The sequence below is a fragment of the Mizuhopecten yessoensis genome, unplaced genomic scaffold, assembly GCF_002113885.1.
Source record: "Mizuhopecten yessoensis strain PY_sf001 unplaced genomic scaffold, ASM211388v2 scaffold10797, whole genome shotgun sequence".
Classification (NCBI taxonomy): domain Eukaryota; kingdom Metazoa; phylum Mollusca; class Bivalvia; order Pectinida; family Pectinidae; genus Mizuhopecten; species Mizuhopecten yessoensis.
Genome location: NW_018408726.1, coordinates 2,876,120 through 2,887,428, shown reverse-complemented (window position 1 = coordinate 2,887,428; position 11,309 = coordinate 2,876,120). Strand labels below are relative to the sequence as shown.

Here is an 11,309-nt window from a genome sequence, read left to right as displayed (position 1 = left end):
TATCAGTTACTTAGAGTTAGTTTCCAGTACAGGAACTCTATAGGTTTCGATCGTTGTATCTCACCGAACCTTCAAGTCCGCCTTCATTCGGTTCTCTAAAGTTATATAATAGTTCCTTATTCACCAGCATTTTCCAGTCTATTCTTAAACAAAATAAAGGGATCGTGCGCTCACCACCTGCGATGGTAAATCATTTCAAATGTTCACCACTCTGACTGTAAAATAGTTATTTCTTTTAGATGTTAAAGTCTGTTGTGACTATAATTTCTTTTCGTTACATTGTTCATCAATTTGATGATCGTAGATGCCTCGCTGTCGTATATTCCCTGTATTATCGCGAATGTTTCGATCATATCCGCGCTTAGTACAAATATTAACACCCGGCCTCCTCTGCGGCGGCCGGATATTAAATCGATCCCATGCCTTGTAATGGAGCAAGCCCGGTGTGATTCACACCGGGCGATTTTAGAAATAATTAACAGCACATTGGTCTGCATCTATAAATAGGGTTGTAGTATGAACTATTTCTGTTCTACCTAAAATGTCGTTAAATTATCAAGTAAACGTAGCAAGCGCAATCGAAATCTGAATTGATCGTCATGTTGGAAAGTTCGTCTCTATTCCAATAAAGGTCAGACGTCTAAATATGGGTGTCATGACCCAATATGGACATTGTAGTAAACATGGCGGCATCAGTAGTTATACTATATTTGGCCATGCAGGCCATATATAGAAAGGGTAATTGAGATTACATCACGCGTGATCTATCATGGCGGTCGTTTCTATTCTTTTCCCCAAGATGGACTTGGCTAATTTCGTAAAAGAGTTTTTTTACATTGGTAAGGATTCGTTTTTTCAACAATTATACAATATTTGGATAACATTATACTCATATGAGACGTGAATTATATGTAATCTTACAGATTAGCACTTTTGATTTTGCTCCATTAGTTGGCATAGGACCTCTTCGTAGCTCTGACGACGCAATATAAATGTATATAAAAAATCTTTCGTCGTCAGAAAGCTACGTTTTCGCAGCTAATCCGCGCTGTGTCGTCTATAAGCTGATGTAGGCAACTTCTGGGTTTTTTTTGTTTTTCTGGGAAGGATAGGTTTTGTAATCCAAGGAAGCTGTATGGAGATTTATGACGTTGTAGAACAAGAACAGAGTGAAAGAGGAGTTGTGGTTAAGAAATCCGACTTTCAGAAAATGCAGAGTTGCTGGAGGGTGCTGACTGACAAACAAACATGATTTAAGAGTCGAAATTGTTGTGCGCCACACCAGCAATAATCTTATGCAGTCTCCAAGCTAAATTACAACGCGACCAAGAACAGTTTAAGCTGAATGTATAGTGAAAGAAGGCAATACAAAGTTACAACGCAAGTTTTGGAGAAATTTAAGTTCATGTAGTTTATGGACAAGTTTCCTGGTCACATCACGATCTCGTTTGGAAATGTTTTATTTCCTTGTACGATGTGAAGATCAATATTTTTAATTTTACTCATTATTTTGTAACTAATATCACATATTTGCCAGGTATAGCATTCAGAATTGAGTTTACACACAAAAACCTTTGTCTTTTAGTGATTTTATGTTCCTCCTTTACAGGTCCCGTGGCGAACGCCCTCAGTGAACGATACTCCCACAGACTTGTGGTATTTGTCGGCGGGTTAGTGGCTACCATTGGTCTAGTTAGTACATCGTTCGTCCAATCAGTGCCCGCATTCTACGTTACTTATGGAGTACTGTCAGGTCGGTATATACGCAGTATTTAATATAAAGTCGCCGAGGAAGCCGCACTGACTGTTCCCGATATGACATTTCGTAATTTCGCTTTGTCGCCAGCGAAAAGACGCCAAGCGACAAAACGAAATAACGAAAACACGATAACCCACCAAAGAGAATTAACGAAAAAGCGTCAAACCGTACAAATATAATGGCGTCTTTTCTCCTTTCTTTTGGTGTGTTATTTCGTTATTTAGCTTTGTTTTTTTCCCTCTTTTCGTTCTGCGGTTAAAACCACCATAGATACATATATAAGAAAATCAAGTAATTTGCATTGCACATGATTATACATTCAACAGCAGAAAACATTTTGAATGAAAGGGAGAGAAGTCAAGTAGAGCATTGTTCTATTTAACGATTGGTCGTCTGTCAGATTGCAGTTACAGCCAATATGAATGCAATCTGACAGACATTTAATCTTTATATTTACATTTCCTCATACGACATGTCTTTAATTTATTAGCCGGATGAGCTTAATGTATAATTCTGCTGCCGCAAAAAAAAGCTCACTGGTCTAATTCTTGGAACAGCCGCAGACGGCCATTATCGGACCAAAACCTTTCAAAGAACAATAGCCATTCAGAAATGAAACCAGGCGACAACTGTTAAATGCAGTTCAATTCTCTAATTATAAGTACAGAACATTTTCATACAAAAGTAGGAACTTACCTTCCTATTCTGGGTGTTTTTATTGTCTGTAAAGCCCGTCAAAATGCGACTTAAATGAACCAAACAACAACAAGATGGTGGCTATCGTATCGCTAACATTGACGTCACAGGAATGCATAGTCATATATCCAGATAATTCAAACTGCAGTTACTGTCCAGAAACTGCAGGGTGACTTTCTATAGAGTCAATGGAAAATGGGAAGGGCATATGTAAATATAATGTTTTAACAGCACAAGAGAGACAAAATGTGACAAACATTATTCAGACTAATTAAATCAATTTTTGTTTCGGTTTCTTTCCAGATTTCTTTTTTACAATTCAGTTCATATTTGTGTTAATAACTTATAAAATCAAAGATCTCATATCACGTAAGCATTATCCAATACTCAATAAATACCTTACACCTGGTAGCTTTACGACACGTGTACGAGTGTAACACACATGTTTTAATTTTGTCGTCCTCAGGAGTTGGTTTTGGCTTGTGTTTATCTCCATCCATCACCTTCCAGGGATTTCACTTCCGGAAGCGACGCGCGCTTGCTAATGGACTTTCCGGATCTGGTGCTGGAGCTGGAGCGTTTGCTCTACCACCCGTCATCCGGGTTCTCATCAACTATTACGGTCTTGGAGGGTGTCTACTCCTCGTTGGGGGTTTTATGTTCAACACTTGTGTTTTTTGTTCTCTTTATAGGCCTCCCTCCTATTGGACGTTGCTTAACAGAGCCAAACGCAAAGTGGATAGTAAGGCAAAAGACGAAGAAAACCTGCACTTAGATAGGGATACTACACTACCATTATTGGTAAAAACAAATGGTTTTCACTCAGAATCAGCTGATGATAAAAGTGATAATAGAGTAAGAAGCGATACCAATCCAGACGAAAGGAACAGAGATACACAACAGGAAGCTCTGTACAGTCAGCCACCACTAAACCAGGAACAATCGCTTCATGTAAAACTTCTTAATCTAAAACTAAATGAAACAGACCATCACTTATCCACTTCGTCACTGCCGTGTATAACCGGTAAACAGATCAGTGTAGGAGGTATAACACGACAGAGAACAGAGTCAGTCAGAGTGGGCTCCGCTCAACAAAGCAAAGCGCTAACATCAAACGATCTTGCAAAAAGTTTCTTGTTCGCAAGTGTGGAATCCTTCCCCTCTCTCACCGGATCAAGACTGTTCCATACTGATATACAGGAGCATAACGGACACGCCCCCGTTGATGAATCAGAGGAAATCGTCAATACAAAGAAAAACAGAATATTAGAATGGAGTTTACTAAAGAGTCCCACTTACCTTGTGTTTATATTTGCAATATTTACGGGAGTGATGGGTCAACACTCCCTGTTCAACATTCTACCCCCAGTGGTCAATGAAATGGGGATCAGTGACGAACAGGGTGCCGTAGTGGTGTCCGTTCTGGGCGCAGCTGATCTCATCGGTCGAATCTTTTTTGGTTGGTTAGCCGACTTCGGATTTATACAACGTCAAACAATGTATCAGATTAACCTGATGTTGTTTGCCCTGATAGGGTTCATTGTGCCTCACGTGACCTCATTTATTGGATTCTGTTTGCTGTCCATGTTGCTTGGGTTTTTCTCCGGGGGTTACACGGGAATTCAAGTGGCAGTACTCGCAGACAAGGTTGGGGTCGACAAACTGTCCAGCGCCTGGGGATTTGCCGCCTTTTTCGCCTCACTAGCACTACTGGTGAATCCCATGCTGGCAGGTATATTGTCTCGGAACATTGTTCCGCCATACCTTTCCTGTACATTTTCCAAAGTAAAATATTATTGCTTTTTATATTAATTATCTTTAGCTCAAACCTATCATAGCAATAATTACAGACACCAATTTAATAGTGGCTAACAGGCCTGCGAAGGAAATACGGAAGTTCTATTTTAAAAGCATGCTTTGTTGTGTTACAGGTATGATTCGTGACGTCACGGGGTCGTGGCTAGGTGCACTCAGACTTGGAGCAGGTGTAGCAGCGTTTGGATCAGGATCACTAATCGTTGAAGTTGTTCTGAACAGGTTACGACGCTGACCACGTGATTATATTAAACATTATAATTATGAAATTAGTTGTTTCTTTTTTGCTACTGTATACGACCTTGTTCAAGTTCGTTTAAACTGGAACTGATAGCGACATATTTCTCAGTCATATCATCGGGTGGTCAGGTGGCGCAGTGGATAACGCACTCGCTTTTCACCAAGGCGACTGGAGTTCGATTCCCCGATCGGACGTGAAAAGGTATGGGGTTCACACGCACGACCACGTTGGTTTTCTCAGTATAATCCGGTTTCCTCCAACATTTACACACCCAGCACGCTAACATCCGGGCCAACAAAAGTGATAAGTAGAAATTTAAATTAGTTGTTTCTTAATAGTCGTAAAATAAAAGTTTATGGTTATATTTACATCATCATCGAATAAACGGCTACATAACCTATCACAGCTCTGCCTATATGAAATCTCTTTGGGAAACCGTGATGAAATGGTATACTAATGGAATGTGTCATCCTCTAGATTCTTTCCCGAGGGTTGAGATATCCCCTTTCTCAATAACAAACTTGATGAATGAATATTGTTCTCTTAAAATAAACTTTGTCATGTACTCAATATTTAATTAAGTTGAGAAATCAATGCATTTTTAACGCGACGTTGATGCATTGTTGACGTCACTTCAATATATTGTTGACGTAGTCAACCTTAGGATGAAACTAATTAAATATTTCTCCGCATTGGGGGTAGACTATAAGACTCATTCATGTCCAGGGGTGCAGGATAGGGAAATTCCACCCAAGTTTTTTTTTCGAATTTTGCCAAATTTGAGTATCTAGTTTCCTATTCTTCACCCATAGGCATGGAAGAGTATTTTTCTCACATACAACTATCAGAATTAGCTCAAAAAACATGAAAATGCGTTGGGACTGGGTACCATTTTGAAAATATCAATTTTTCCCAGGATCTTTTTTGACGAAAACGAATTCGTAAGTGAGATTTAGCATACCTCATATTTGGAAACAATGTCTGCGCAGAAGAAAAAAACTCATCTTTCTAACGTGTACGGTAAACATATCGTTAAAGGTTTTGATTTCATCACGTTGTCTTTTCCGCATTGCACCATCTGTGTTTTCCAAATTCGTGAAGACACGTCATAACTGAGCTATTGTGACGTCACGCCCATGTAAGATTGATTCAGCAAGCATAGCTGTCTTACATGGCCAGCGTTATCTAACATGACCGGATATGAGAGAGAGAAAAATTCAATCCATGAGTTAAACTCCTCAAGTGTCTAGCCGGAGACTTTGCCAGGTTCAGATATTTAGAAATATTACCCCAAGAGTTGACATTTTTCTGTCTTGCTCCCAAAATGGAGAAAGATATTTTTCTCTCACTTCTGAAATGCAAGAGGAGATTTCATGAAACTCTTATGTTGATTCCGCCGTTTCAAGCAAATCTAATTATTTTGATCTTCCGTGATCTGCAATTTCTTTAATTGACGCCATATACTTAATGGGGATTCTCCTTGATGTACTTTCCCATTGGGCAAGACGGAGAATAGATCGCTGACCGGAAGTGTGGATATCTCTGTCTAATGAGGAGAATAATAAATCTATGACTCCTGTGTGATATACACGGAGGAATATCATCCCATGGATAACATTCTTGAATCTTTGCCGAGGACGCTAAGGTGACGATTTCAATAATAGCGCGTATGTTCTCCCACCCTTCACAGGTGTCCATTTAAGCCGGGAAAGATCAGTTTGTCAGATTCAGATTGTTTTATTCCTTGTGTAACACACATCGGAGAGTAGACATACAAATAGTACAGTATATTACAAATTTACAATGATACATGTATACGATAATATTCATTAATCTTGCAGTACTTCAAAATGACATATAATAAGAGACAGCATTTTACACTGAAATACACCAACATCGTAAGGTTCCGATACAGTGCAAGCATAACAATAGTATAACTTTCAATGACGTACGTTATAGGTAATGATAACTGGATTAATATAGTTACATACATTGTATCGCACATATGTCACGAATAAATACTCTCTAGTAGAACAGTAAAAAAAAATGAAATACACTGCCATAGTGTAATAAATACGATGTTACACCTGACGTTAGTGACAGTGATATTACGATATAGAAAATACTCGTCGATGTTTCGAAGTTGTTAATTATGATTATTTACCATATAATTTATTTCACATATGAAAGGAAATGAACGGGCACAAACACCTTTTTTTTTTACACTATATACACAAAATACAAATATCTTATCAAATATGGTATACTGAAATGAACATTTACAGGAAAAATGAGATAAAATATTATACAGTGTTATTACGACGTTTTAAACTTAAAAACAGGAATTTTCCAAATTATTTAATTCCTTAATGTTTTGAGTAGTAAATAACTGTATCAATTTGAAAACACTTGGTCGTTTGTAATAATAGGGCTTAATAAACTCGCGCCTTAAGTCGTTATAAAAGTTACACTTTAATATAAAATGAAATTCGTCTTCAATATCATTAGAGTTACATAAGTTACAGAATCTTTGTTCTCTAGGAAGGTTTCTATATCTTCCCTGTTCAATATTTGAATTATGAGAGCTAAGTCTAAAGCGAGCTAAAGTCTTTTTATATGAATTATCAATTGGCTTTATTAAATATGATTGCAAAGAAAAATTGTCTATTAGATGTTGATAAAGGAATCCTTTCGGAGTTGTTTGGATATTAGTTAATATTTCCTGCCGGTAAAAGTCAAAAAGTCTTTGCTCAATGATTGTATAGATATTTCTATCATTTCTAACATTTTCCCAAAGGTAAGTTAAACCTAATTTGTTGAGTTCTGTGCGGATATCAAGAATCCAATTATCATTTGATAAAATTCTTTCCTCGTAACATGTTTTTAAAATGCAATTATTCGAAGTTTTTAATTTTAACCAATATTTAAAAACTTTCAGTTTTCTACATACAGACAATGGTAATCTTCCTAACTCACAATAAACTAAATTATTACACGTACTCTTCTTGACTCCGAGTAGCCTTTTACAGAAATGTAAGTGTATCTTTTCAACATCAAGAGCTTTATGAAAGCCCCATACTTCTGCACTGTAACTTAAGACGCTATTAATATAAGTGTCGAATACAGAACATTGTGTTTTGATATTAAAATTATGATTTTTGAACTTATTACAAAGCGCATAATATGCCTTATTACCCTGATCTGCAACATGCTTTTGAGTGACATAAAATTTACCATTGTAATTAAAGAGCATGCCTAAGTAATTAAACTGGTCGACGACTTGGAGCTCTTTAGTGTCGTAAAACCATTTTTCGTTGTTTCGTATCCCGCCACCATTCCTGAAAACTACTATTTTCGTCTTATCAGTGTTCAAATTGAGTTTGTACTTGTTATTATATGATTTCAGAGCTTCCAGAATATGTTGTAACTTTTCTGGCGTTTCTGCAAATAGCACCGTATCGTCAGCATACATTAAAAGAAAAATGTTAATTAAATTAATTTCAATAGATGGACAACCTTCTTTTATAAAATGAATTTCACAGTCATTGACGAACATGGAGTATAAAATGGGTGACAAAATTTCACCCTGAAATAGACCGATTGTATTTGAAAAAAAATCTGAATACAAACCATTGTGCTTTACACATGACTTAACTGAACTATACAACGATTGAATTATACGTAACATTTTCCCTCTAACACCCTGCTTAATCAATTTGCACCACATATGAGATCTGTCGATTAAGTCAAAAGCTTTCTTGTAATCAACAAAGCAACAGTAAAGTCTACCACCTTTTTTACTTAAATATCTATTAATTAAAGTCTGAAGTACAAATATTGCATCAACGGTTGAATGTCCGGGTCTAAAACCAAATTGAGCATCTGTTATTACATTATTTTTAACATCCCAATTAACTAGTCGCTCATTCAAAATGGAGGTAAACAACTTCCCCATGCAACTGACTAGAGTAATGCCCCTGTAATTATTTGTATTTTCTATATCGCCTTTCTTATATACGGGGGTAATACTCCCAGTAGACCAAGCTTCAGGGAAAATCCCTAATTGAAAAATATAATTAAAAAGTTTGATTAAATATGGAACAAGTATATCATTGCAATCAATAAAAAGTTCATTAAGCATTTTGTCCTCACCACAACTTTTATTTCTACTTAACTTATGTATTGCAGAAATAACTTCTTTTTCTGTGATATGGGAGTCGAGTTCTTCAAATACACATGATATATTATTTTCATCTAAAGTTGTTTCGCCTATCTCGTGAACTGGATTACCTTGACAACTTAAATCTTTAAAATGATTGTAGAATTTGTCAAGAGAAATTTTGTTAGAAACTTTAAATTTTCGTTTCGAAAAGTATTTATAAAAATGTTTCGGGTTGTGTTTTCTAAGATACTCCATCATATCACCCTCCTGTCGCTGATATTCTCTCTTCAGTCTTAACTCAAACTTCTTATCATCAGTTTTTTTCTCAATTAATATTCTATGATTATCAGCAGTTTTAAAATTGTTAAATGTATGTAAGGCATCTTTGTATATCTTATATATCTGCTTACATGGAAGATTAAACCAGGGTTTATCCTCATGCTGAATACTTTTTTTCTTTGATACATTATCAGTTATAGTTGACTTACATCTATGTACATCACACAGTGGTAAACACATCTCATTTAGAAAAGAACAAAGTTTGTCAACACATAATTCGACATCTGACTTGTTTAACAAAGGTGTAACGAGGAGTTCGCTTAATACATTGATAAGCGGGAGATAGGCTCGTGCCGATTAGCACGTGTTCAATTGTGAGATTATGAAAATGTGTCGACGGTGATTGTGACGTCATCAAACGTGAAAGGCGATATTCATGCCCCACAATACATGTTTTTTTAAAATTTACATACAGACTACTGTCGGTGGAATTTTGACTGAAACAATAGGATGGAATAAAAATAATCCTCCCCTACCAAGAGGGTGTAACAGAGAAATATCAAACCTCTGTCACACCCTCAAGGTAGGGGAATATTCTATTATTCTTTCCTCTAGCAAAACTGGGAATACACCAGTGAAGTTTCGGTTTCTCTGTCACACCCTTGGAGATTTTTAGTTTAAACCATTGCGAATATTTAAGTTACTTTAAAGCATTGTTGACGTAACTTCAAGCTATTGTTAACGTTCAGTGGCATCAAACATTTTAATGACTTTGGAATACCCACGTAACAACCTTTGCAGTACCACATACATGAGTTCATATGACGTTATCAGTGTATTAAGATTTTAACGTTAACAGTATATGTGTAAATTAAAATCGCTGTCTTAGCATTTGATCGGAAAATTAAAATCAAAAACAGAAATGCATACACAAGTTGTCAATATCATTTGCATACTAAGAAACATATTTACTAGAATCTAAATTGAAACATAAATTGAAATATACACATACGTGAATTATGACACAGTATACAGTATAAAGCAGGCGCGGAATTAGGGGGGGGGGGCACACCCGGCCTCCCCTTTTAGCGGCGGACTGACCTTTTCCGGGCCGGCCCGAAATGGTCTGATCGGCCGGGAATGGGTACATATTAACATTTTAAAATGCATCAAATAATGCACGGAGCTTGTTAAAAAAAAGAAATCCGGGGCTACGCCCCACACATCCCATATGGCATCTTAGCAAATATTGTGGGTTTCCGTTATCTGATATTTTTACTATATTTTCTTTATTAAAACAATATTTGTTGGCATCGCTACGCTATCTTGACCCTTAAGTGTGTTTTTTATTTTACCACCTCCGCAAAACCCCAAGTTGCAACTTGCAACGCTCGGCGGAAATATACTAGCATAAGTTGCATAATTATATTATTGACCGCTCGTTATAGATAATCTGAAAACTAATACTTTTTATTGTAACCTTCCTAACCGCCCGGGCGATATTAATCATATCATTATACAACAACGATAAAGGTTTTTTTCGGCTGACAAAATTATGTATAATCGACTAAACATATCCATTCAATTATTTTGGTATTATATATAATGTTGGAACTGTTTAACTATCTTGTATGTACAACATAATATTTATAGCTTACCATTGTGTAGTCACACAGTACGTACAAGAAAGTATCTTCACACAGCATACTATTGTGTACGTAGTAATAAGTTGTACGTACCGGAATGAGATAATATGCTGTACTTACAAGTATGATAATTTTAAATTAAATTTAAAGGTGACGCGTATGTGCCTCCTAAGTTGTACCATTTTAACCAGATAGCTTAGCAAATGTACCACTGTTGGTAATATGCACGCCCTTACATGAGTTAATCAACGTGGACATTTCAGATATATCGTTGTCTACACTAGTGAATTAGTCAACAATTATAAAACGCGAGACTATATAGCTAGTAGCCTTGGGTGTCGCACGGATTTGAACTTATCCGTTTGTTTAGAACTTAGTGATGCCATGAGTAACTCATTAATTAAACAGCAACGATGTTATGGTGTTATTTGTTCTTTTGTACGACAAACTATTACATGAAGTACTTTACTGTAGGTACAATGTCTGAAGACTAGATATTGTGCGTCCCTACATTTATTTTTTAACGGTGGACCTCTCGTATCCCCCTTGCGGGCGGGACGCCAAATTAGGTAATAATGAAGAAGCCCCCTGTGGATTCATACATTTGTCATCACCAGATTGCCCCTATAATAATACCACCTGACTTCTAAAACACGCTGTTGATAGAGAATTTGAACCGAAACTTTAATTTTCTTTCCAGTACACAAAAAA

At 36.5% G+C, this 11,309-nt stretch overlaps 1 protein-coding gene across 1 annotated transcript in view; it reads left to right on the top strand.

The window, feature by feature from the left end:
* LOC110462434 (monocarboxylate transporter 12-like) overlaps positions 1 to 4,518 on the top strand; it is a 20,697-nt gene extending 16,179 nt beyond the window's left edge. Inside the window, exons 3-5 of the mRNA XM_021516384.1 lie at positions 1,610 to 1,753; positions 2,922 to 4,187; positions 4,387 to 4,518. Coding sequence (XP_021372059.1) covers positions 1,610 to 1,753; positions 2,922 to 4,187; positions 4,387 to 4,505 — 1,529 coding nt within the window. The 3' untranslated portion in view covers positions 4,506 to 4,518. The remainder of the gene's footprint in view (positions 1 to 1,609; positions 1,754 to 2,921; positions 4,188 to 4,386) is intronic.
* Positions 4,519 to 11,309: the final 6,791 nt, after the last annotated feature.